We start from the raw sequence: 27973 nt of genomic DNA, 5'->3' as shown, positions 1-27973 counted from the left end.
ACAATTACTAACAAAGGTTTTAATTAATAAAACATTTATTATTACACTGCAAAGTGATGTTTTAGGTAAATATCAAAACATTCATAATATACAGACTAAGTTTTAGTTTTAAGAGAGAGCAATAGATAGGAGAGCAAGAGAGAGGTAGATAGGAGAGAGAGTTTTCAGTACATCACAACAACACCAAATCACAGTAGTACCTACAAGTTTCTTAGCTCAACACCTTTGGCAACAATCTCTTCATCTATATTCTTAAGCTCAGCCAGTTTGTCTTTGTGGCTCCTTCTGAAAGCGTTCGATTTTACAATAAGTTCAGTCATCTTGCTTCCGTGCTTTGATTCTGCCTGCTCTGCTAATTTGTCTGCATCCCTGGCTAGGTTGCCAGCCACTTCCTGAATGGCTGATCTTTTCTTTCTCAATTGCTGCAATTGCTCCTCAATTGCTTTCCGTTTAAAGCCTTGGGCTTCTGATACCTTTTTTTGTTTTTCGGTTTCGAGATAAATTCTATACCTGCTCCTTGCAGACACAACTGAGGACAGAAGTCCTGATGTCAAGGGTACCTTCAAGACACCTCCGTGCAGTGACACATAATCGCATACAATTCTGTGTGCAACAATGGTATCTTCCTGAATATTTGAGATTTCCACCTCCTTATTCACCGAGAAGCCCCTTTCAACCGTGGCCTGTCCGTGTGAGAGCAATAACAGCTTCTGGATGAAAGCCCACAGCTGGGGGTAAGGATGACTGATGTAAATATGGAGGAAAACATCCAGCCGCTTCTCCAAAGGTTTGTAGGCAAAGAACTCCTCCCTGTCCCGCACTTCCAATGACAACAACTGGGCAAACTGCTGGGTGATTAGGTCACCTGAGGAATGAGAAAATAACGTCAGTGTCACGCACAGTATATAAGAAAAGGTTCATTAGGAAACAATATGTCTCAGTTCATGTCAGTACAATATTTTTTCAATTATGAAAGGAGACATTATCTACCGGCAGCAATTCCACCATCCAACTGCTTGTCCTGGATAAACTGTTTAACTAGGCCTTTCATCTGGCTCTGACAGAGCTCAGGAGAGGTGTACATCTTGGCCGGATCAAGACAACTCATCCGTCTCACCGTTGGGTATTTCAAAGGGCTTTTGTCCTGAAGCTTCCTCACTATTTTGATCAGACCCTCCATGCACTCTTTTCTGAACTGAAGAACAGAAAGCTCTCCAGTGGTCTTACTCTGTTTCTGAAGTTCCTAATACAGGGAATAGAACTAACTGAGGAAAAACTGAAGTAGCAGTCCCACATCTCCCCTGATAACTAAACAAGTGGACCAACTGAGAACACTAAATAAAATAATCTTCTCTGACTTTTTCATGACTAAAAAGCTCAATTTCAATGACTATACTTACAGTATATCTGGATTTTTAGGCCAAAGAAAAATATGGACCCATACATACCTTGATGGCATTTTCCGCTCCAATGCCAATGCCAATGGCCCTCACAGGTACCATTGCCTCCTTTTCAGTGACATCGAGACGGACTAGTTGTGCAGGGGTAGCATCTCGAAGAAGGTCTATTTTAACGAATCTCCTCAGCAAGCTCTGCAAATAAGTTGAAGCATGACAAACAAACAAAAAACACAGAGTTTATGAGATTATATACAGAGATTAATAATTTGGATTTGTCACAATAGGGATAAGTAATCTGGATTACTGCTATGAAAACCCTGCAGTGATGAACAAAAGTCCAAATAATTCAAAGGGGTTCCCAAGCTTTACAATATGACTATAGTTATTTAGATCACATTTACAACATGAACACAGAAAATCTAACTCACCTTTATTAGTTCTGCTAGGTCGTGTGCGATGAATGGCAGGACCGGCGCATCAGTTTGATACTTAGTGAGGAATGGTGATACATTTCGGCATACTGCGGTGAAAAACTCCAGCTTGGCTATTACAAAGGGATCTTTTGCTGCCACCTCGATGGTGTCTTATGATGAGGTGGCTGGATTGTTGACATCTTTGTTTCTTACAGCTGCTACATATTTGAGAATGTTGGGCCATATTTGGAGGGCTCCTTCGGCAACAGGCAAGTTTTCAATCCACCGGTGCCCACAAAAGGGTAGGGCGAAAGTGCTTGATCCTGTCACAGTGATGAAGTCCTCTCTTCTTGCTGGCACATTTAAGAAGAGAAAGTGAAGAGCTCTTAATATCTTCTCCATATGCCAGGAGTTGAACCCTGCCTTGACAGCATTATGAAGGGTATGGAGGCCGCATGTCCCAACCACTGCCAGCTGCTTCCCACCATTATGCTCACCATGCTCCTGCTGAAGCATCTCAAAGAATTTCCAGTTTACGTTTGGTCCATCCATTGAAATAGACACCATTCTCCGCTGATCAAGATCACTGATACATTCCTGGAGATGATAAAGATATATATATTTTTTTATTATACAAATTGACACATAATGCATTTCATACATATCGGCAGTTTTTTTTCATAATTCCTTTTGTGCATATCTCAGATCAAAAGGCATTTGGCCTTTGTTCAAAGCAACGACAAATCAATACTGTGTTGTGTACAAGTAATAGAATGTTGTGGAAGTTGAATAAGTAGTATTGAGAATTAAGCCGAGAGGCCATGGGTTACACTGATTCTACAACAGCTAAGGCGCGTTGTTTAATTAAACCCCCCTTGGCTGTTGTAAAATCAGTGTAACCTACGGCCTACGGCTACGGGGTTTATTGATTTTCTAAAACTGTTACTATAAATACCTGGCAAAGTTTTATAAAGTAAACTAAGGCAAAACAACGAGAAATGTAATGATTTATTCATAGATAATCATTCTTCCACCAAGAAATATATTTAATGTGAACTGCATCAAGCGGAACATCACTAGCCACCAATAATGCCACTAGATGGCATTAGATCGTCAGAAGCATGGCACCAAATGACTGAACTAGGGAAGTTAGTTAATCTTAGCTGCCTAGCTAGTAGTTATCAGAATGCAAACTACAACTCACCACAATAAAACACTACCAATAGATAAACCTAAGAAACCTAAAATAACAATTAGTATAACACAACAGTAATAAACATTTAACTTAATCAAGCTTAATGAAAAGAAAACACTTACTTTAAAATTTTTCAGTAGGTCTTCAGCTTTTCCATGACCCATAAACTGGGAGCCAAGATATCTGGAGGCAACACGGTCGCCACTCCAATAACGGAGGTGGATGTCCATTTGCTTGGTTTTTGTAGTTTTGTTGAGACTCTCATCAAACATGGCAACGAATCCACCACTTGCCTCGTTAACGTCTTTTACCAACAACTTTGTTATGTATGGAGCCAGGCCGAATTTCGTAATATAAGATGTTTTGTTTTTGCCGCAGGTGAACGCTGCAGCAATTTCAGAGTCATCGAACATCACCTTAAAGATTTCGTTTATTCCTTCATTTGAGTTGTACGAGTGGTGGTCATAAATTGTGTGTAGAATCCATAGCACCTCTGCCCGAAGTGTCGGGGCTCCACCGACATGCATCACGCCACTTCTCGGCCCTTGTGCTGTTGCTGTTCTTATCGATGATGTCTGGCTCTGCTGGTGCTGCTGACTTTCGTTCCTGTTGCTAGTGCTAACTCGAGGTTCATTCGGAGGTTGAGCCGTGCAGAATTGAGCGATGGGCGGCTGGTTGATGAAGGGCTGCTGCGTTGTGTTTCACGCTCTTCATGTGAGACTCCAAAGCGAGATGACCTAATGTAGTCAGCTTGAACGTCTTCCGACACACACAGCATCGTGCTTCGACGTTTCTTCCCGGAACCGCCCTCACCCAATCTCTATACTTAGCATCTAAGAGCCACTGTGTATTAAAACGACACTTCCCCATGACGCTCCTCTCGACTGACTGAATGTTGATCCCGCCGGCGCGAAAACCCAAACGACTGTTTGCGCATACTCCAAGACGTTCTCTGACGTGACGTTACGCTACACCATGTTGAATTTTCACGTTGTTGTTGTTTTTGTTTTTTTTTTCCATTTCACCGTGCGTTGCAGTCTGGTTGACTTTGAATAAATAGGCTAGTATAATGAAATGTAAGACCTTCGTTTAAAAATTAAGACTTGGACAACGGAATTTAAGACTTTTTAAGGCCTTAATTTAGGAACATGAAATTTAAGACTTTTTTAAGACTTTTAAGACCCCGCGGCTACCCTGTAAATACCGTTTTGTTGCTCTTTAATGTTCCGTGACAGATCGCTGTAGAGCATCAGTTAAAGCTGTTCTTGTGAACCGATCATCTCTTCCTTCTAGTTAATTTATAGCCTCAAATAAACATGAACAAACATAAGAAGGAATGTTAATTCCTCCGTTTTTCAAGTTCAAATCCTCCTATGTTAATCTACTCTCCTGACTGCTTTGTCGGACAAAATGGCGTATGGCGAAGTATGATTGGTCAGATCACCTGTCAATCAAGCTGAGCTACGTCGGTTGGTGACGCCCCTTTGGAAATGATTCGTCTACATAGCTTCCCAAGACCCTTCACTCAGTTTCAACTGAGAAGGGTCTGGTTTTAACCAGGCTAAAATGATAATATATTGCCCATCCCTACTTTACACACATCATGTTTTGAATAAAGAAAACGCTGTACTTGTTCAAAGAACCAGTTTTTTATTGACCCTTGCACTGCAAACAAGCAGAAATATATGGCAGATGTGTTCAAGCATTTGTGTATATACTGTCATAAATGACTCAATCTCAGTATAATTGTCACTGAAGAGAATAAGTTCTAATGTTCAGTAATGCAGTTTAATCAATGTACTTGAATGTAATTGGATTACAAAAGCAAAGTTGTGTTTGCATTGAGGTGTTTAAATGAACAGATGTCAATATGAAATAATACTGATGACAAGGATACAAATATATATGTTTAAAATATATGCTTGATTAGTAACTTCAACACACAAAATCTTTCAGTAAAGTAAGCTCAGCAACAGTCAGTATCAGCAGACTCTGTGAAAGCAATCATTCCATTTTGCTCTGGACGATTTTCTTTTTTTCTTTCATGACGGTTACTAAAATTGCCGAGGAAGGTCAGGAACACCGGTATGAATATGATGCCATGGACGGCCCCAAACAGAATGACTAAGAACATGATTTTGAAGAAGGTCCTAAAGAGGTAGCTTTTAGCAGTCGAGAGCACCACCACACCGGCAATAGTGGACACCGCACCCTGAATGATGGGATAGCCCAGTTTAGTGATGGCATCTGTGGCTCTCTCATTCGCTGAGGACTTTTCACTTGACACAAAAGCATAGCATATGTGAGCAGAGAAGTCGACAGAAAACCCGATACACATAACAAGATTAATCATAGACACAGAGTCTAAACTAACATCCCATAATGCCATGAAACCGGCCACTCCCACAATGACAGATGCGATGGCAAATGTCACCCAGAGAGAGCAAAGAGGGTTTGGGATCAACAGGAGTGAAATGACTAGCATTGCACATGTAGCAACTACTACATTTTGGATTGTATTAGTGATGATGACGGCATATTGGTCGAAATAGATGAATGCGGGGTGATACACTATCAGATCAACGGATGGCTGCAACTTACCACATTTTTCTGCGGTTTCTCTAAATGCATTCAGCATGTTCTTCTCATCGATCGCTGTGCGGATGTTCACAGACAGAACGAACATTCGTGACGCATGGATTTGATTGTTAGTGAAATTAACATCTTGACTAAAACCAGACCGATTAAGAAATGTAGCTAAATAGCGTTTGAATTGAATTTCATCGTCTAAATTGAGACCTGCCTTCTGTCCAAACTGCATGTACGCACTCAGCCAAGAAATGGGTGAAATGCCTGAATCTGCCACTGGCAGATTTTGAAATTTTTCCAAACACAAGTCAAGACTTTCACGAGCAGTTGGGTTCCAGTACTGAAAGTCTTCATCCTTTATAACTAACATGACATTGGGACCAAAGGCAGAGAAGAAATCATCTTCTTTGTCATAGTAACTACCAACATATGAGCCGTCTGCTGCTAAATGCTTCAGATCTAGACCTTCCTGCATTTGGAGGCATCCATAGATACTGACTGCCAAATACCCGGCATAGATCAGACACACGAGCGCCTTAACCCACACTCTTGTCAGAAAAGGGCCGTAATAGTTTTTAAAGAATGAATCTATTGGCATTTCAAATTCCTTATCTGTGTTTTTATCATACGCCCCACCAACACAACAGCCTCCATCATCACCAGTGGCTTCTGGGAGTTTCATGAAGGTCAGCCAGTGTCTGTTGGCTTTCTCTCTCCGTCCGTTCAGTGCGATACACGCGCCAAAGAAGGTGATGTTGAAGATGTAGCAGAACAGAAGAGCTGTGCTGGTGTACATGCAGAAGGACTGAACTGAGCGGAAGGGCGTCATGAGGCCGATGTAGAAAGCCAGCACATCTGTCAGTGTGGTGATAGTGATGGACACGCCGGCCTCTTTGTACGTTTCTGCTAAACGAAGCTCAACGGCTTTATGAACTTCAGTCTTCTGCCAGCAGGAGATCATAATGAACATGTCATCAACGCCAACACCTGGAGGAAAGCAGAGACGGTGAGCCGTCAGCTGTGAGACACCTACTAGATGATGAAATACATAACATTTACCCAGAATCAGAAAGGGGGCTGTGGCCACGGTCATGGCAAACGGCATCCCACAGAACAGCAGCAGACCAAAGCTGGCCAACACAGCCATCCCAGCGGAGACCACACCGAACGTAGCCACCCACACCTTCGTCCTGACAGGGTCTAACCTGAGGAAGAGGATTGCTATAGGGATCAATCACAAAGTCTATCCTGAGGAAGAGGACATGCTATAGACATCAATCACACAGTCTATACTGAGGAAGAGGACATTCTATAGAGATCAATCACACAGTCTATCCTGAGGAAGAGGACATGCTATAGACATCAATCACACAGTCTAACCTGAGGAAGAGGACATGACATAGACGTCAATCACACAGTCTATCCTGAGGAAGAGGACATGCCATAGAGATCAATCACACAGTCTAACCTGAGGAAGAGGACATGACATAGAGGTCAATCACACAGTCTATCCTGAGGAAGAGGACATGCCATAGAGATCAATCACACAGTCTAACCTGAGGAAGAGGACATGACATAGAGGTCAATCACACAGTCTATCCTGAGGAAGAGGACATGCTATAGACATCAATCAAACAGTCTAACCTGAGGAAGAGGACATGACATAGAGGTCAATCACACAGTCTAACCTGAGGAAGAGGACATGTTATAGACATCAATCACACAGTCTAACCTGAGGAAGAGGACATGCTATAGACATCAATCACACAGTCTATCCTGAGGAAGAGGACATGCCATAGAGATCAATCACACAGTCTATCCTGAGGAAGAGGACATGCTATAGACATCAATCACACAGTCTAACCTGAGGAAGAGGACATGCTATAGACATCAATCACACAGTCTATCCTGAGGAAGAGGACATGCCATAGAGATTAATCACACAGTCTATCCTGAGGAAGAGGACATGCCATAGAGATCAATCACACAGTCTATCCTGAGGAAGAGGACATGCTATAGACATCAATCACACAGTCTAACCTGAGGAAGAGGACATGCTATAGACATCAATCACACAGTCTAACCTGAGGAAGAGGACATGCTATAGACATCAATCACACAGTCTAACCTGAGGAAGAGGACATGCTATAGACATCAATCACACAGTCTAACCTGAGGAAGAGGACATGCTATAGACATGAATCAAACAGTCTAACCTGAGGAAGAGGACATGCTATAGACATCAATCACACAGTCTATCCTGAGGAAGAGGACATGCTATAGATATCGATCACACAGTCTATCCTGAGGAAGAGGACATGCTATAGAGATCAATCACAGTCTATCCTGAGGAAGTGGACATGCTATAAAGATCAATCATACAGTCTATCCTGAGGAAGAGGACATGCTATAGACATCAATCACACAGTCTATCCTGAGGAAGAGGACATGCTATAGACATCAATCACACAGTCTAACCTGAGGAAGAGGACATGCTATAGACATCAATCACACAGTCTATCCTGAGGAAGAGGACATGCTATAGACATCAATCACACAGTCTATCCTGAGGAAGAGGACATGCTATAGACATCAATCACACAGTCTAACCTGAGGAAGAGGACATGACATAGAGGTCAATCACACAGTCTATCCTGAGGAAGAGGACATGCTATAGACATCAATCACACAGTCTATCCTGAGGAAGAGGACATGCTATAGACATCAATCACACAGTCTAACCTGAGGAAGAGGACATGCTATAGACATCAATCACACATTCTAACCTGAGGAAGAGGACATGCTATAGATATCGATCACACAGTCTATCCTGAGGAAGAGGACATGCTATAGATATCGATCACACAGTCTATCCTGAGGAAGAGGACATGCTATAGAGATCAATCATACAGTCTATCCCGAGGAAGAGGACATGCTATAGACATCAATCACACAGTCTAACCTGAGGAAGAGGACATGCTATAGAGATCAATCACAGTCTATCCCGAGGAAGAGGACATGCTATAGACATCAATCACACAGTCTAACCTGAGGAAGAGGACATGCTATAGACATCAATCACACAGTCTATCCTGAGGAAGAGGACATGCTATAGAGATCAATCAAACAGTCTAACCTGAGGAAGAGGACATGCTATAGAGATCAATCACACAGTCTATCCTGAGGAAGAGGACATGCTATAGACATCAATCACACAGTCCATCCTGAGGAAGAGGACATGCCATAGAGATCAATCATACAGTCTATCCTGAGGAAGAGGACATGCTATAGACATCAATCACACAGTCTATCCTGAGGAAGAGGACATGCCATAGAGATCAATCACACAGTCTATCCTGAGGAAGAGGACATGCTATAGACATCAATCACACAGTCCATCCTGAGGAAGAGGACATGCCATAGAGATCAATCATACAGTCTATCCTGAGGAAGAGGACATGCTATAGAGATCAATCACACAGTCTAACCTGAGGAAGAGGACATGCCATAGAGATCAATCACACAGTCTAACCTGAGGAAGAGGACATGCTATAGAGATCAATCACACAGTCTATCCTGAGGAAGAGGACATGCTATAGACATCAATCACACAGTCTAACCTGAGGAAGAGGACATGCTATAGAGATCAATCATACAGTCTATCCTGAGGAAGAGGACATGCCATAGAGATCAATCATACAGTCTAACCTGAGGAAGAGGACATGCCATAGAGATCAATCATACAGTCTAACCTGAGGAAGAGGACATGCCATAGAGATCAATCTTACAGTCTAACCTGAGGAAGAGGACATGCCATAGAGATCAATCATATAGTCTAACCTGAGGAAGAGGACATGCTATAGACATCAATCACACAGTCTAACCTGAGGAAGAGGACATGCTATAGAGATCAATCATACAGTCTAACCTGAGGAAGAGGATATGCTATAGAGATCAATCACACAGTCTATCCCGAGGAAGAGGACATGCTATAGAGATCAATCATACAGTCTATCCTGAGGAAGAGGACATGCTATAGAGATCAATCACACAGTCTATCCCGAGGAAGAGGACATGCTATAGAGATCAATCATACAGTCTATCCTGAGGAAGAGGACATGCTATAGAGATCAATCATACAGTCTAACCTGAGGAAGAGGACATGCTATAGACATCGATCACACAGTCTATCCTGAGGAAGAGGACATGCTATAGAGATCAATCATACAGTCTATCCTGAGGAAGAGGACATGCTATAGAGATCAATCACACAGTCTAACCTGAGGAAGAGGACATGCTATAGAGATCAATCACACAGTCTATCCTGAGGAAGAGGACATGCTATAGAGATCAATCACACAGTCTAACCCGAGGAAGAGGACATGCTATAGACATCAATCACACAGTCTATCCTGAGGAAGAGGACATGCTATAGAGATCAATCACACAGTCCATCCTGAGGAAGAGGACATGCCATAGAGATCAATCACACAGTCTATCCTGAGGAAGAGGACATGCTATAGACATCAATCACACAGTCTAACCTGAGGAAGAGGACATGCTATAGAGATCAATCACACAGTCTATCCTGAGGAAGAGGACATGCTATAGAGATCAATCACACAGTCTATCCTGAGGAAGAGGACATGCTATAGAGATCAATCACACAGTCTAACCCGAGGAAGAGGACATGCCATAGAGATCAATCACACAGTCTAACCTGAGGAAAAGGACATGCTATAGACATCAATCACACAGTCTATCCTGAGGAAGAGGACATGCTATAGACATCAATCACACAGTCTATCCTGAGGAAGAGGACATGCTATAGAGATCAATCACACAGTCTAACCCGAGGAAGAGGACATGCCATAGAGATCAATCACACAGTCTAACCTGAGGAAAAGGACATGCTATAGACATCAATCACACAGTCTAACCTGAGGAAGAGGACATGCTATAGACATCAATCACACAGTCTATCCCGAGGAAGAGGACATGCTATAGACATCAATCACACAGTCTATCCTGAGGAAGAGGACATGTTATAGAGATCAATCACAGTCTATCCTGAGGAAGAGGACATGCTATAGACATCAATCACACAGTCTATCCCGAGGAAGAGGACATGCTATAGACATCAATCACACAGTCTATCCCGAGGAAGAGGACATGCTATAGACATCAATCACACAGTCTATCCTGAGGAAGAGGACATGCCATAGAGATCAATCACACAGTCTAACCTGAGGAAGAGGACATGCTATAGAGATCAATCACACAGTCTATCCTGAGGAAGAGGACATGCTATAGACATCAATCACACAGTCTAACCCGAGGAAGAGGACATGCCATAGAGATCAATCACACAGTCTAACCTGAGGAAAAGGACATGCTATAGACATCAATCACACAGTCTATCCTGAGAAAGAGGACATGCTATAGACATCAATCACACAGTCTATCCCGAGGAAGAGGACATGCTATAGACATCAATCACACAGTCTATCCTGAGGAAGAGGACATGTTATAGAGATCAATCACACAGTCTAACCTGAGGAAGAGGACATGCTATAGACATCAATCACACAGTCTATCCCGAGGAAGAGGACATGCTATAGACATCAATCACACAGTCTATCCTGAGGAAGAGGACATGCTATAGAGATCAATCACAGTCTATCCCGAGGAAGAGGACATGCTATAGACATCAATCACACAGTCTAACCTGAGGAAGAGGACATGCTATAGAGATCAATCACACAGTCTATCCTGAGGAAGAGGACATGCTATAGACATCAATCACACAGTCTAACCTGAGGAAGAGGACATGCTATAGACATCAATCACACAGTCTATCCTGAGGAAGAGAACATGCTATAGAGATCAATCATACAGTCTAACCTGAGGAAGAGGACATGCTATAGAGATCAATCACACAGTCTATCCTGAGGAAGAGGACATGCTATAGACATCAATCACACAGTCCATCCTGAGGAAGAGGACATGCCATAGAGATCAATCATACAGTCTATCCTGAGGAAGAGGACATGCTATAGACATCAATCACACAGTCTATCCTGAGGAAGAGGACATGCCATAGAGATCAATCACACAGTCTATCCTGAGGAAGAAGACATGCTATAGACATCAATCACACAGTCCATCCTGAGGAAGAGGACATGCCATAAAGATCAATCATACAGTCTATCCTGAGGAAGAGGACATGCTATAGAGATCAATCACACAGTCTAACCTGAGGAAGAGGACATGCCATAGAGATCAATCACACAGTCTAACCTGAGGAAGAGGACATGCTATAGACATCAATCACACAGTCTATCCCGAGGAAGAGGACATGCTGTAGACATCAATCACACAGTCTATCCTGAGGAAGAGGACATGCTATAGAGATCAATCACACAGTCTATCCTGAGGAAGAGGACATGCTATAGACATCAATCACACAGTTTATCCTGAGGAAGAGGACATGCTATAGAGATCAATCACACAGTCTATCCTGAGGAAGAGGACATGCTATAGAGATCAATCACACAGTCTATCCTGAGGAAGAGGACATGCTATAGAGATCAATCATACAGTCTATCCTGAGGAAGAGGACATGCTATAGAGATCAATCACACAGTCCATCCTGAGGAAGAGGACATGCTATAGATATCGATCACACAGTCTATCCTGAGGAAGAGGACATGCTATAGAGATCAATCATACAGTCTAACCTGAGGAAGAGGACATGCTATAGAGATCAATCACACAGTCTAACCTGAGGAAGAGGACATGCCATAGAGATCAATCACACAGTCTAACCTGAGGAAGAGGACATGCTATAGACATCAATCACACAGTCTAACCTGAGGAAGAGGACATGCCATAGAGATCAATCACACAGTCTATCCTGAGGAAGAGGACATGCCATAGAGATCAATCATACAGTCTAACCTGAGGAAGAGGACATGCCATAGAGATCAATCACACAGTCTATCCTGAGGAAGAGGACATGCTATAGAGATCAATCACACAGTCTAACCTGAGGAAGAGGACATGCTATAGACATCAATCAAACAGTCTATCCTGAGGAAGAGGACATGCTATAGATATCGATCACACAGTCTATCCTGAGGAAGAGGACATGCTATAGAGATCAATCATACAGTCTAACCTGAGGAAGAGGACATGCTATAGAGATCAATCATACAGTCTAACCTGAGGAAGAGGACATGCCAGGGTTTTTCCTGCATAGAGAATTATGAGGCGGCCGCCTCCGTCAAATTTCGTGCCGCCTCCGGCTCTCGACAAAACTCGGACAGACAGTCATGGTCAGATACACTTTTTCCACCGTGACGGTTCTGTTGCGGTTACCGCTTGTGTCCATTCTCAAACCGTATAGTGCTGCTGCTGCGCGCGGAGAAGTAATAAAAACATTCCATTCCAATTAATCGAGGGTGGATGACAGATAAATAATTTTGTGTTGAGTTTAATAAAGACACGGAACTCGGTAAAACGCAATGAACGTGCGTCACTTTACTTTCGTTTTCAACAACGTAATTCTCTTCATGGAAAACCAATCAAGGATCAGGAGGACTCGATAACGCTTGTCTGGGACCATATACTTTGTCCGGGACACGTGTGTTTTTCTTTCTTTCTTTTTTGAAGGGAAAAGTGAGAGAGAATTGTAGCCCATCCGGACAAATGCCCTGATTAAAAAAAAATTTAATATAAAAATATTCCGAATCACCGAAAACGTGAGGATGATTCTGTTTTATTTAAATTAATGTAAGTGGCGATTGATAGCCTATAGTTGATAATATAGGCCTACCTAATGTACTGACGGTAACAAAGTTGCGCTGTTGAGGCTCGTGCTGTTATTTATAACATATTATAGTTAAGAAACAATATATAGCCTAGGCTACACACGATCAGTGTGATGTTTTCCTGAATGCTATCAAGACTGAAACCTAGACTGATTTCATAACAGTTCAATAAACAAATAGTTAAAATTAAGTCACTTACATTTGAGACGCAATGACTGTTTTTGTTCTGTTTCTGCAGCGGAAATAGTTCCAAACAAAGATCACAGCAGAACCGTAACGTATCTCACAGCAACACTCAGCCGTGTTTCATTACTGAATGATTCAGCGTTTTGAACGAATCGATTGAGTCAAAGATTCAATTACCTATTCATAAACTGCCTCATTCGGAATTCGGAAGCCTTTTGAACGAATCGTTTGAATGAATGACTCAATGACTCGCTCATTAAGACGGTCGCCTGCCGCCTCCTACTGGCGGTTTAGTTTCATAAAGTATAATTCTTTTCAACATTCCTTATTTGTATATTCAAAAATATTTAAAATAATCTAATTTAATACAGTTATAATTTTTCAATGTAAATTATTTAATTTGATTGGAAACAGCCTAATGTCTTATTACCTCCACCCACAAAAATAATGCCGAAAACACATTAGGCTATATGATGATCTATGAAAAATAATATTTAATTACCTTATTATTAAAATACATTATTAGGATTTTACCACCTCCGCCTCATTTTGAGCCAGGAAAAACCCTGCATGCTATAGAGATCAATCACAAAGTCTATCCTGAGGAAGAGGGCCTGCTATAGAGATCAATCATACAGTCTAACCTGAGGAAGAGGACATGCTATAGACATCAATCACACAGTCTATCCCGAGGAAGAGGACATGCTATAGACATCAATCACACAGTCTATCCCGAGGAAGAGGACATGCTATAGACATCAATCACACAGTCTAACCTGAGGAAGAGGACATGCTATAGACATCAATCACACAGTCTATCCTGAGGAAGAGGACATGCTATAGACATCAATCACACAGTCTAACCTGAGGAAGAGGACATGCTATAGACATCAATCACACAGTCTAACCTGAGGAAGAGGACATGCTATAGACATCAATCAAACAGTCTATCCTGAGGAAGAGGACATGCTATAGAGATCAATCACACAGTCTATCCTGAGGAAGAGGACATGCTATAGAGATCAATCATACAGTCTAACCTGAGGAAGAGGACATGCTATAGACATCAATCACACAGTCTAACCTGAGGAAGAGGACATGCTATAGACATCAATCAAACAGTCTATCCTGAGGAAGAGGACATGCTATAGACATCAATCACACAGTCTAACCTGAGGAAGAGGACATGCTATAGACATCAATCACACAGTCTAACCTGAGGAAGAGGACATGCTATAGAGATCAATCACACAGTCTATCCTGAGGAAGAGGACATGCTATAGAGATCAATCACACATTCTAACCTGAGGAAGAGGACATGCTATAGACATCAATCACACAGTCTAACCTGAGGAAGAGGACATGCTATAGACATCAATCACACAGTCTATCCTGAGGAAGAGGACATGCTATAGAGATCAATCACACAGTCTATCCTGAGGAAGAGGACATGCTATAGACATCAATCACACAGTCTAACCTGAGGAAGAGGACATGCTATAGACATCAATCAAACAGTCTATCCTGAGGAAGAGGACATGCTATAGATATCGATCACACAGTCTATCCTGAGGAAGAGGACATGCTATAGAGATCAATCATACAGTCTAACCTGAGGAAGAGGACATGCTATAGAGATCAATCACAAAGTCTATCCTGAGGAAGAGGACATGCTATAGACATCAATCACACAGTCTAACCTGAGGAAGAGGACATGCTATAGACATCAATCACACAGTCTAACCTGAGGAAGAGGACATGCTATAGACATCAATCAAACAGTCTATCCTGAGGAAGAGGACATGCTATAGATATCGATCACACAGTCTATCCTGAGGAAGAGGACATGCTGTAGACATCAATCACACAGTCTATCCTGAGGAAGAGGACATGCTATAGACATCAATCACACAGTCTATCCCGAGGAAGAGGACATGCTGTAGACATCAATCACACAGTCTATCCTGAGGAAGAGGACATGCTATAGACATCAATCACACAGTCTATCCTGAGGAAGAGGACATGCTATAGATATCGATCACACAGTCTATCCTGAGGAAGAGGACATGCTAAAGAGATCAAACACACAGTCTATCCTGAGGAAGAGGACATGCTATAGACATCAATCACACAGTCTAACCTGAGGAAGAGGACATGCTATAGACATCAATCACACAGTCTAACCTGAGGAAGAGGACATGCTATAGACATCAATCAAACAGTCTATCCTGAGGAAGAGGACATGCTATAGATATCGATCACACAGTCTATCCTGAGGAAGAGGACATATTATAGAGATCAATCATACAGTCTAACCTGAGGAAGAGGACATGCTATAGACATCAATCACACAGTCTAACCTGAGGAAGAGGACATGCTATAGACATCAATCACACAGTCTAACCTGAGGAAGAGGACATGCTATAGAGATCAATCACACAGTCTATCCTGAGGAAGAGGACATGCTATAGAGATCAATCACACATTCTAACCTGAGGAAGAGGACATGCTATAGACATCAATCACACAGTCTATCCTGAGGAAGAGGACATGCTATAGACATCAATCACACAGTCTAACCTGAGGAAGAGGACATGCTATAGACATCAATCACACAGTCTATCCTGAGGAAGAGGACATGCTATAGAGATCAATCACACATTCTAACCTGAGGAAGAGGACATGCTATAGACATCAATCACACAGTCTATCCTGAGGAAGAGGACATGCTATAGAGATCAATCACACATTCTAACCTGAGGAAGAGGACATGCTATAGACATCAATCACACAGTCTAACCTGAGGAAGAGGACATGCTATAGACATCAATCACACAGTCTATCCTGAGGAAGAGGACATGCCATAGACATCAATCACACAGTCTAACCTGAGGAAGAGGACATGCTATAGAGATCAATCACACAGTCTATCCTGAGGAAGAGGACATGCTATAGAGATCAATCACACAGTCTAACCTGAGGAAGAGGACATGCTATAGACATCAATCACACAGTCTATCCTGAGGAAGAGGACATGCTATAGAGATCAATCACACAGTCTATCCTGAGGAAGAGGACATGCCATAGACATCAATCACACAGTCTAACCTGAGGAAGAGGACATGCTATAGAGATCAATCACACAGTCTAACCTGAGGAAGAGGACATGACATAGAGGTCAATCACACAGTCTATCCTGAGGAAGAGGACATGCTATAGACATCAATCAAACAGTCTAACCTGAGGAAGAGGACATGCCATAAAGATCAATCACACAGTCTAACCTGAGGAAGAGGACATGCCATAAAGATCAATCACACAGTCTATCCTGAGGAAGAGGACATGCTATAGAGATCAATCACACAGTCTATCCTGAGGAAGAGGACATGCTATAGAGATCAATCACAGTCTATCCTGAGGAAGAGGACATGCTATAGAGATCAATCACACAGTCTATCCTGAGGAAGAGGACATGCTATAGAGATCAATCACACAGTCTATCCCGAGGAAGAGGACATGCTATAGACATCAATCACACAGTCTATCCTGAGGAAGAGGACATGCTATAGAGATCAATCACACAGTCTATCCCGAGGAAGAGGACATGCTATAGACATCAATCACACAGTCTATCCTGAGGAAGAGGACATGCCATAGAGGTCAATCACACAGTCTATCCTGAGGAAGAGGACATGCTATAGACATCAATCACACAGTCTAACCTGAGGAAGAGGACATGCTATAGACATCAATCACACAGTCTAACCTGAGGAAGAGGACATGCTATAGACATCAATCACACAGTCTAACCTGAGGAAGAGGACATGCTATAGACATCAATCACACAGTCTATCCTGAGGAAGAGGACATGCTATAGATATCGATCACACAGTCTATCCTGAGGAAGAGGACATGCTATAGAGATCAATCATACAGTCTATCCTGAGGAAGAGGACATGCTATAGACATCAATCACACAGTCTATTCTGAGGAAGAGGACATGCTATAGACATCGATCACACAGTCTATCCTGAGGAAGAGGACATGCTATAGAGATCAATCATACAGTCTATCCTGAGGAAGAGGACATGCTATAGAGATCAATCATACAGTCTATCCTGAGGAAGAGGACATGCTATAGACATCAATCACACACAGTCTATCCCGAGGAAGAGGACATGCTATAGACATCAATCACACAGTCTATCCTGAGGAAGAGGACATGCTATAGACATCAATCACACAGTCTATCCTGAGGAAGAGGAAATGCTATAGACATCAATCACACAGTCTAACCCGAGGAAGAGGACATGCTATAGACATCAATCACACAGTCTAACCTGAGGAAGAGGACATGCTATAGAGATCAATCACGCAGTCTATCCTGAGGAAGAGGACATGTTATAGAGATCAATCACACAGTCTATCCCGAGGAAGAGGACATGCTATAGACATCAATCACACAGTTTATCCTAAGGAAGAGGACATGCTATAGACATCAATCACACAGTCTATCCTGAGGAAGAGGACATGCCATAGAGATCAATCACACAGTCTATCCTGAGGAAGAGGACATGCTATAGAGATCAATCACACAGTCTATCCTGAGGAAGAGGACATGTTATAGAGATCAATCACACAGTCTATCCCGAGGAAGAGGACATGCTATAGACATCAATCACACAGTCTATCCTGAGGAAGAGGACATGCTATAGAGATCAATCACACAGTCTATCCTGAGGAAGAGGACATGCTATAGACATCAATCACACAGTCTATCCCGAGGAAGAGGACATGCTATAGACATCAATCACACAGTCTATCCTGAGGAAGAGGACATGCCATAGAGATCAATCACACAGTCTATCCTGAGGAAGAGGACATGCTATAGACATCAATCACACAGTCTATCCTGAGGAAGAGGACATGCTATAGAGATCAATCACACAGTCTATCCTGAGGAAGAGGACATGCCATAGAGATCAATCACACAGTCTATCCTGAGGAAGAGGACATGCTATAGACATCAATCACACAGTCTATCCTGAGGAAGAGGACATGCTATGGAGATCAATCACACAGTCTAACCCGAGGAAGAGGACATGCTATAGAGATCAATCATACAGTCTAACCTGAGGAAGAGGACATGCTATAGACATCAATCACACAGTTTATCCTAGGGAAGAGGACATGCTATAGAGATCAATCACAGTCTATCCTGAGGAAGAGGACATGCTATAGAGATCAATCACAGTCTATCCTGAGGAAGAGGACATGCTATAGAGATCAATCACACAGTCTAACCCGAGGAAGAGGACATGCCATAGAGATCAATAATACAGTCTAACCTGAGGAAGAGGACATGCTATAGAGATCAATCATACAGTCTAACCTGAGGAAGAGGACATGCTATAGAGATCAATCACACAGTCTATCCTGAGGAAGAGGACATGCTATAGACATCAATCACACAGTCTAACCTGAGGAAGAGGACATGCTATAGAGATCAATCACACAATCTAACCTGAGGAAGAGGACATGCTATAGAGATCAATCACACAGTCTATCCTGAGGAAGAGGACATACTATAGACATCAATCACACAGTCTATCCTGAGGAAGAGGACATGCTATAGAGATCAATCACACAGTCTAACCTGAGGAAGAGGACATGCTATAGAGATCAATCACACAGTCCATCCTGAGGAAGAGGACATGCTATAGACATCAATCACACACAGTCTATCCTGAGGAAGAGGACATGCTATAGAGATCAATCACACAGTCTATCCTGAGGAAGAGGACATGCCATAGAGATCAATCATACAGTCTAACCCGAGGAAGAGGACATGCTATAGACATCAATCACACACAGTCTATCCTGAGGAAGAGGACATGCTATAGAGATCAATCACACAGTCCATCCTGAGGAAGAGGACATGCTATAGACATCAATCACACACAGTCTATCCTGAGGAAGAGGACATGCTATAGAGATCAATCACACAGTCCATCCTGAGGAAGAGGACATGCTATAGAGATCAATCACACAGTCTAACCTGAGGAAGAGGACATGCCATAGAGATCAATCACACAGTCTAACCTGAGGAAGAGGACATGCTATAGAGATCAATCACACAGTCTATCCTGAGGAAGAGGACATGTTATAGAGATCAATCACACAGTCTAACCTGAGGAAGAGGACATGCTATAGACATCAATCACACAGTGTATCCTGAGGAAGAGGACATGCTATAGAGATCAATCACACAGTCTATCCTGAGGAAGAGGACATGCCATAGACATCAATCACACAGTCTATCCTGAGGAAGAGGACATGCTATAGCAAACAATCACACAGTCTATCCTGAGGAAGAGGACATGCTATAGAGATCAATCACACAGTCTATCCTGAGGAAGAGGACATGCTATAGCAAACAATCACACAGTCTATCCTGAGGAAGAGGACATGCTATAGAGATCAATCACACAGTCTATCCTGAGGAAGAGGACATGCTATAGAGATCAATCACACAGTCTATCCTGAGGAAGAGGACATGCTATAGACATCAATCACACAGTCTATCCTGAGGAAGAGGACATGCTATAGAGATCAATCACACAGTCTATCCTGAGGAAGAGGACATGCTATAGCAAACAATCACACAGTCTATCCTGAGGAAGAGGACATGCTATAGAGATCAATCACACAGTCTATCCTGAGGAAGAGGACATGCTATAGAGATCAATCACACAGTCTATCCTGAGGAAGAGGACATGCTATAGACATCAATCACACAGTCTATCCTGAGGAAGAGGACATGCTATAGACATCAATCACACAGTCTATCCTGAGGAAGAGGACATGCTATAGAGATCAATCACACAGTCTATCCTGAGGAAGAGGACATGCTATAGAGATCAATCACACAGTCTATCCTGAGGAAGAGGACATGCTATAGAGATCAATCACACAGTTTATCCTGAGGAAGAGGACATGCTATAGACATCAATCACACAGTTTATCCTGAGGAAGAGGACATGCTATAGAGATCAATCACACAGTCTATCCTGAGGAAGAGGACATGCTATAGAGATCAATCACACAGTCTATCCTGAGGAAGAGGACATGCTATAGACATCAATCACACAGTCTATTCTGAGGAAGAGGACATGCTATAGACATCAATCACACAGTCTATCCTGAGGAAGAGGACATGCTATAGACATCAATCACACAGTCTATCCTGAGGAAGAGGACATGCTATAGAGATCAATCACACAGTCTATCCTGAGGAAGAGGACATGCTATAGAGATCAATCACACAGTCTAACCTGAGGAAGAGGACATGCTATAGAGATCAATCACACAGTCTAACCTGAGGAAGAGGACATGCTATAGAGATCAATCACACAGTCTATCCTGAGGAAGAGGACATGCTATAGAGATCAATCACACAGTCTATCCTGAGGAAGAGGACATGCTATAGACATCAATCACACAGTCTATCCTGAGGAAGAGGACATGCTATAGACATCAATCACACAGTCTATCCTGAGGAAGAGGACATGCTATAGAGATCAATCACACAGTCTATCCTGAGGAAGAGGACATGCTATAGACATCAGTAACACAGTCTAACCTGAGGAAGAGGACATGTTATAGACATCAGTAAGACAGTCTAACCTGAGGAAGAGGACATGCTATAGAGATCAATCACACAGGAAGGAAGAGAACGAGGAATCACAGATTTAGGGATAGAAACATGTACTTATGTGAATATATTTAATTCTTTATACCTTGAACAAGACATAATCGAAATGGTAATGGCCAGGGAATACGTAAGAGAGAAGAGTGAGATAACCGATTCTGAATTGGTCTCAAGCTCATTCTGTCTTGATATTGATGTATAGTAAGACACATGGACCTGTAGAAATGAAAAAACAACAACAACAACACTGGGTTACACTTTATTTGAAGGTTTTATTGTCACAGTGTAATTATATATTTAAGTACTGAGTAATATTAAGTACCTACAGTTGGTACTCAACCAGAATAATACTTTTACCGCCACTGTTCCCGCGGGTGTGCATTTGCTGCCTTTCACCGCTAAGAGGCGCTACAATCACAGACCTTGAAAAGTGTCAGTTTATTCTCTCTATCGCGTAATCTGCCGCCACGCCGCGGCTCATTGAGAGCAATTGGGAGCTGCTAGCAGATCAATTCAAGTGAAACATTGTAGTTAAACGAATTCATATTCACAATACTGAAATTACAGAACAAATTTAGAACTGAAACAAATGTAGGCTTTATTATTGCATCAAATTCAAGCAAAGTAGGCTAAGCGTTAACATTATGTGTCCAATTTTTCTATAATTTAGAAACGTTATGCTTGTCAATAGGTTATGTGTCTCATAGTTCGTGTTATTTTAATTTGTCAGTAGATTTATTAACTGAAACATAACAGTGAAATAAATTAAACTAAATGATCAGGACTTGATAACCGATGTTAGTCGGCAGCATTTGTGTTTTAGCATTCTTTATTAAGAATTATATAGGCTTACATTATTACGATTAGCATAAATTTCTTTAATAAATAATGAAAACATTTCAACATAAAACATTGCAATGGAAAACTTTAGGCTACATCAATGAGGCTTTGCATGACAAGACGTTAAGCTCATTCTCTGGCCAGAGCTCAGGCGATAGCTGTGTGGTCAACGCAACAACATGCGCCTCGTGGAGCGTGTGGTCAACGCAAACTAATTTTGTCCCCAGTTTAACATTTGTCAAAAATAAAAACATTTGAAATGTTAATTTATTGATTCGAAACACTTTTCGGAGCTTTGTTGTGTTTGATTTGATTTGGAAATGAAATAATGTTTTCAAAAAAAAATTATTAAGTTTGAAGGGTTTCAAATACCAAATGGAAATACCATTTCAAGGTTTAGATAAAGTGTCGGGACAGTTTATTTATTTAAAACAGGGTTGCATCGAGTTTAGAGTTTATTCCCTTTGCAATGCAAAATAAGAAACACAGACTGTTATTCTTGCGACACTTTAAATTTGTATTGCCAAATTAATTGCAGCAAAATTAAACAATTAAAACAGTACAAAATGAAAATAGTTCAAAGCAACATAAATTAACATGCGTTTTTCTTTGCCTCTCTCTCACGCTTGATCTCTTTTTAGCAAGTTGAAGTTTTTGGGGTCTCTCTCGAAATTAAACATTTCAGGGTAAAAACACACCATAAAGGCTAATAATAATACTGTATATGTCATCCACACAAATCACAGAAAAAAAAGAAAAAAAAAAAACCTGTAACAAATGATTTAGTCTTTGTTGCTTCAAAGACACAGAATGCCTAGCAGAATTCTCCTTACACTAAAAGGAGGTTGGCCACGAATTAAAGAGCTCTGTGTCTGCTGATCACTCACATTCGTTTAGTTGGCATGAACGCATTTTCGTCAACAGTTCATGTTTGGATAATGCCAGATTGTTGACAATCACACACACATTGCTCACACACTCTAAAACTCTACAAAACCAGTTGCAACAACTGGATTGAACACTTCAATTGATATTTTGTGTGAAAAACCTTTAAATTCAATAAATAAAACTACAGTAGGCTATAGGGCCTACATTTGGACACATCAAGAGATTTATCCTTAAAAGAATATTGCCTTTGCCTGTTCTGCATCATCAGGCTATCCGACACTCTCCGTATGAAAGAGGGGCGATTAACACTCCTGCACCCCCACGATAAAAGTTTATTAACTAAATATTTTGTTATTTTAATAATTGAAGAATTAAAACGCTACTCCGGTTTGGACCAGCTTTTTCCAAGCAAAACTAAATACAATCTTAAAACGCATGTTCATTTGTTGTCATGAACAAAATGTTCATCTCAATATTAAATTCCACAGGGATCTTTGGGTCCTTACAACCAGGGTGCGGTTTGTGAATTTTATTTTTATTCAAATAAATCTCAAACCAAAGTGCTTCGTGCTGCAGTTAGAACGCGCCGCCGCGTTTGTCGAGGGAACCCCAATATTTTTATAGGAATAGGCTTCTGTTTTCTACAATATGAAATATAGGCTATATTGCTCTCGTCTCTATTTTTAACTTTTGATTCTATTTTTTTGTTCTAAAAATATTTTCTATTCTGTTAACCATAGTTGTAGTATTTCATCCTTACTGTTAATTGACATTTACCCCACTTACATTTCAAAATGCGGCAATTGCTGCGGTTTTGCACAATATATGGGGTGGTGTGGCGCAGTGGATAAGACACATGCCTTTGGTGTGAGAGACCCGGGTTCGAATCCTCTGTGAGACACCAATGTGTCCCTGAGCAAGACACTTAACCCCTAGTTGCTCCAGAGGCGTGTGACCTCTGACATATATAGCAATTGTAAGTCGCTTTGGATAAAAGCGTCAGCTAAATGTAAATGTAAATATCCCTTTGCGCCTGGCGGTCATTTTGTGAATGACTTTGAAATGCGACTGGTTTAAAGGATTAGTTCACTTTCATTTACTCACCGCGATGTAATCCAAGATGTCCATGTCTTTCTTTCTTCAGTCGAAAAGAAATGAAGGTTTTTGAGGGAAACATTCCAGGATTTTTCTTCATATTCAGTGGCAACCAACGGTTTGAAGGTTCAAGTGTCCGTCTCAATGCAGCTCCAAAGTCTCGACATAATCCCAGTCGAGAAATAAGGGTCTTATCTAGCGAAACCATCGGTCATTTAAAAAAAAATATATATATATATATATTCTTTTTAACCACAAATGCCCATCTTGTACCATCTCTGAGATGCAATACGTCATCACGCTGGAAAGGTCATGGAAAAAAATCAATAATAATAATAATAAATTAAAACAAAGATGAGAAAATGAGATGGAATTTTTTTCGCCCTTCCCTCCTTTCTGAACTGGAGAACACAGACAAATAACTTAGATAGATGACGTGACGCGTGACCTTTCCAACGTGAGGACGCAATGCGTGGCGCATCTCAGAGATGGTTGCCATTGAAAATCCTGGAATGTTTTCCTCAAAAACCTTAATTTCTTTTCGACTGAAGAAAGAACGACACGGATATCTTGGATGACATCAGGGTGAGTAAATTATCAGCAAAAACATTTTTTGAAAGTGAACTAATCCTTTAATTGTGCCACGGCGGTAATAGGCATTCTGGTTGACTACCTACAGTACATGCACTTACTATAGGGTTAGGGTAGGATTAGAGTTTGGTTGAGGGTTAGTTGCATGTAATTATGCATAATTTACTGGTATTAGTATGGTAAGTACATGTAACATATGTAACAAGAGCACTGTAAAATAAAGTGTTAACAAACACTGCTCCATAAAATTATTTACTCACACAATGGTCATTACCAGGGCTTTTTGCTCATCATCCACTGTGGCTAGAGCTTTTCCAAAGATACTTGCCACTCTGCATTTTCACTGGCCACAATTTTGACATTGGTGCATTTTAATGGGGAAAACTGCCATATAAATATTTGTAATATTATCTCATTATTTGGAAGCAGGTATATTAGGTTGCTGTCACTTTAAGACCTGATGCACAGATCCATTATACTGATAAAACATAACTGACTGCGTTTCAATGAATACTCGCCAAGACTGGCATTTTGACATTCATTTCTGTGTATTTGACTGTTTAAGCACAACTATAATTTAGTAATGAGAGGCAGCTTTAAGCGCATACAATTATGCTCAATACGTGCAATCCCACAGTAAAATTCAAGTCCTATAACAACAACAATATTCATCCAGATCAAATGAAGCGAGTGAGGAAAGGCGGGTTTGTGCGTAACTCATTGTTGGAGAGATAAGACAGAAAGAGCAGCTGGTATCCTGAATCTATTCTGCGGAAAATTAGTATTGGACGCGTTTCAGATATTTCACTACATTGCATCCGTTCCTATTATTTCAGATGCCTTTTTAAAGATGTTTGAAAGATGTTTATTATTTCAGATGCCTTTTTTTTTTTTTTTGAACAATACGGTTATCCGGACCACACAGTGACGGGTAGCTTTAGGGGCGGGGTTAGGGGTAGGTTTAGGGGCGGGGTTAGGGGTATGTCATCACATAGACCCCATTGACGGGTAGGTTTAGGGGTGGGGTTAGGGGTAGGTTTAGGGGCGGGGTTAGGGGTAGGTCATCTATCAGGTGTGGTCTGGATATCCGTATAGTACCTTTTTTTTATTTTTATTTTTTTTATTTAAAGTTTGAAAAAATGTATGTATTATATATAAAATTCGACCCGCCACCGTGGCTAGTAGGAGTGACTGCGTTACGCCACCGCTGAAATACACACGCATGTGGCTGGTTTGGAGGCTGTTAATCTCAAGCCCTGGTCATTATCTAATTAATAACTCAGCATTTTTACTTACCGTTTTCTGTTCTGTAGAGTTTGAGAGGAGTTTTAGACAGCCATCAAGCCAGTGAAGGTTGTCCTCCGTCTTCTTCTCGTCTAAGAAATAAAAAAGCCTGATTGCTTTGGCACTGGTGAGCTCTGAGCTCTCTGGCTTTACCTCTACACCGCCGACGGTTGCTCCCAAAAACTCGGTATTATTCAATGGATATTTTACTTTTAAAGAAACAACTTCAGCAGCATTGTAATTTATGATGTCTAAAATTGCGTTTGACATGCACTTTCCCTTTGTTTTGGCACAGAGGGTTTCAAAAGTCTTGTTTCCTGTCGTCATACTTTTCACTTTTCTATCTAACTCTATAATGTCGTTAAAAGCTGCTTCAGTTAATATATTTTCTCCGTGCAAGCCTGTGATGATCAAAGAGGCATAAGTGCCTTCAGACGCAAGCCGTAGCCGAGAAAACTCTTCAGATTGTGGGAAATTTTCCAACACAATCGCCCTCTCCAACTTGGCAGGTCCATTGACAGGCGTAAACTGGTCTTCAATATCATTTGCCTTCCTCTCGTGAAGAAAGATGAAACCAGATCCAAGGGCAGCAGCCACACATACAGCTGATAAAAGAAACACACATGGATATCTTCCAACAGCATGACCGAGCTTTTCAAAGGCCAGAGACAGAGGCCTTTCAATGCAGTCTGTTTTAGATGCGCTACACTTCATCATCCCGGAGATTCAGTCTCGTCCTTCTTCAAAGCCCCAACAACAGCCTTTCAGAGGAGGAAGCTCTGGATAGTTCAGATGGTCCTTGAAAACTGGTGACGGAGAGTCACATTCAAAACAACTTTAATCAGTTACAGGTCACATGAACATTTGGGTTTGCATAAATATATAGGCTAGCCTACCAACCTACCGGAAAAAGGGTGTTGGTGTGTGTGTGGTCTGAAATAGAGGAACATTTTGGAAATTACAAATAAAAGAATATTACAATCCTTCTGTGAAATTGCTACAGATATTATACATTTCTATACTGAACATAAACAAATAAATAATCAACAATTGTCTGACAATTCCACAACTATAACGGTGTAGCATGTCAAAATAATCTTAATATGGCTAACAGATCAACAGGTTAATATAACCACAAACCATTATACGGTTTGCAGTGTGTGTTCAATATTCGCTACTCTTAATGTGTGTGTGTGTGTGCACAAACCTCATGGCTAAAATAACTGCAGGCTAATTCCGAGAATGGGTTACGCCCTAACATTGTCAGTTTCACTTTCACTTTCTTAGCTTTCCGACGAAGATTAACGAAAAATGTCTTATTGTGCGAATACAAACTTACAAGATTAATGTGACACCCTCATAATAACATAATTATCACGAACGTGCATGTTTCTACTTTAAAATGATAAACACACTTACTTTTCTTCAGGAACGGACAGAGCTTCGGCGGCGCGCAGTGATCCAGCTCCTGCGGTGAGGGAAGCGCAAGCGCGTGCTCTTAAAGAGACAGGCGTGTAGGACTCGCTCAAGTCAAAGACATGTGTAAGCCCTCTAGTATGGAAATCCAATGGAAGAAATGTCTAAGTTTTTTTTTTTTTTTTTGCTCTATTGTTTCAGAAACCAGAGCACGCTTACGTTCATCCCGTCCACCTTTAATGTTAATAGAGCCAACCCTCAATCTTTCCATTAAAAAAAAAAAACTGGAGGAAAGTGCAGATAAACTATTTTAAATACTTTCTTACTGTAATTAAGTGCTTCTTTTCACTCTTTTCACTTTCACAGAGATGTTGCTTTAGCATCACTCTTGCACCCTCAGTTACTGTTAAAGCAATACTGAGATTTTAACCAGAAATCAGTGGTAATAAATTATAATATTGATTCAACATAACAAAGTTATATATTTTGTCAACATAACTTTTGCACCCTCAGTTACTGTTGAAAAAAATGTT

General features: G+C 41.2%; 2 protein-coding genes across 3 annotated transcripts; both read right to left on the bottom strand.

The window, feature by feature from the left end:
• On the bottom strand, window positions 1–4677 carry LOC308702472 (uncharacterized protein). The gene is made up of 5 exons (XM_081385329.1): window positions 3131–4677; window positions 1829–2410; window positions 1449–1592; window positions 991–1243; window positions 1–865 (listed from the first exon to the last, which is right to left on the bottom strand). The coding sequence occupies exons 3-5, from the start codon at window positions 1500–1502 to the stop codon at window positions 201–203; spliced, it is 972 nt and encodes a 323-aa protein (XP_081241455.1). The 5' UTR covers window positions 1503–1592; window positions 1829–2410; window positions 3131–4677; the 3' UTR covers window positions 1–200.
• Window positions 4639–27568, bottom strand: LOC308702459 (patched domain-containing protein 3-like). 2 transcript variants are annotated; one of them, XM_081385312.1, is made up of 6 exons: window positions 27444–27568; window positions 26929–26957; window positions 26037–26830; window positions 21415–21542; window positions 6657–6802; window positions 4639–6584 (listed from the first exon to the last, which is right to left on the bottom strand). In XM_081385312.1, exons 3-6 carry the CDS (start codon window positions 26739–26741, stop codon window positions 4975–4977), a joined length of 2589 nt encoding a protein of 862 aa, XP_081241438.1. In that variant the 5' UTR covers window positions 26742–26830; window positions 26929–26957; window positions 27444–27568; the 3' UTR covers window positions 4639–4974. The 2 variants fall into 2 exon arrangements, with proteins under 2 accessions (XP_081241438.1, XP_081241437.1); XM_081385311.1 differs by lacking the exon at window positions 27444–27568 and having other exon boundaries at window positions 26929–27215.
• Between the last annotated feature and the right edge of the window lie 405 nt (window positions 27569–27973).

Source organism: Scardinius erythrophthalmus (genome assembly GCF_964197995.2).
Source record: "Scardinius erythrophthalmus genome assembly, chromosome: 1".
Lineage (NCBI taxonomy): Eukaryota > Metazoa > Chordata > Actinopteri > Cypriniformes > Leuciscidae > Scardinius > Scardinius erythrophthalmus.
The sequence above is the reverse complement of the archived record's forward strand: the minus strand, read 5'-3'. Positions and strand labels throughout refer to the sequence as shown.

Bases quoted from the DNA above. Each gene is read 5' to 3' on its own strand.
- LOC308702472 (XM_081385329.1), bottom strand. From the start codon at position 1,502: ATGGTACCTGTGAGGGCCATTGGCATTGGCATTGGAGCGGAAAATGCC. The intron at 1,244-1,448 runs GTATGTATGGGT...TCCCTGTATTAG, and splicing joins GAGCGGAAAATGCCATCAAG to GAACTTCAGAAACAGAGTAA. The intron at 866-990 runs GTAGATAATGTC...CTCATTCCTCAG, and splicing joins GGATGGTGGAATTGCTGCCG to GTGACCTAATCACCCAGCAG.
- LOC308702459 (XM_081385312.1), bottom strand. From the start codon at position 26,741: ATGATGAAGTGTAGCGCATCTAAAACAGACTGCATTGAAAGGCCTCTG. The intron at 21,543-26,036 runs GTAAGTAAAAAT...TCATTTCTACAG, and splicing joins ACTCTACAGAACAGAAAACG to GTCCATGTGTCTTACTATAC. The intron at 6,585-6,656 runs GTAAATGTTATG...GCTTTCCTCCAG, and splicing joins AGCCCCCTTTCTGATTCTGG to GTGTTGGCGTTGATGACATG.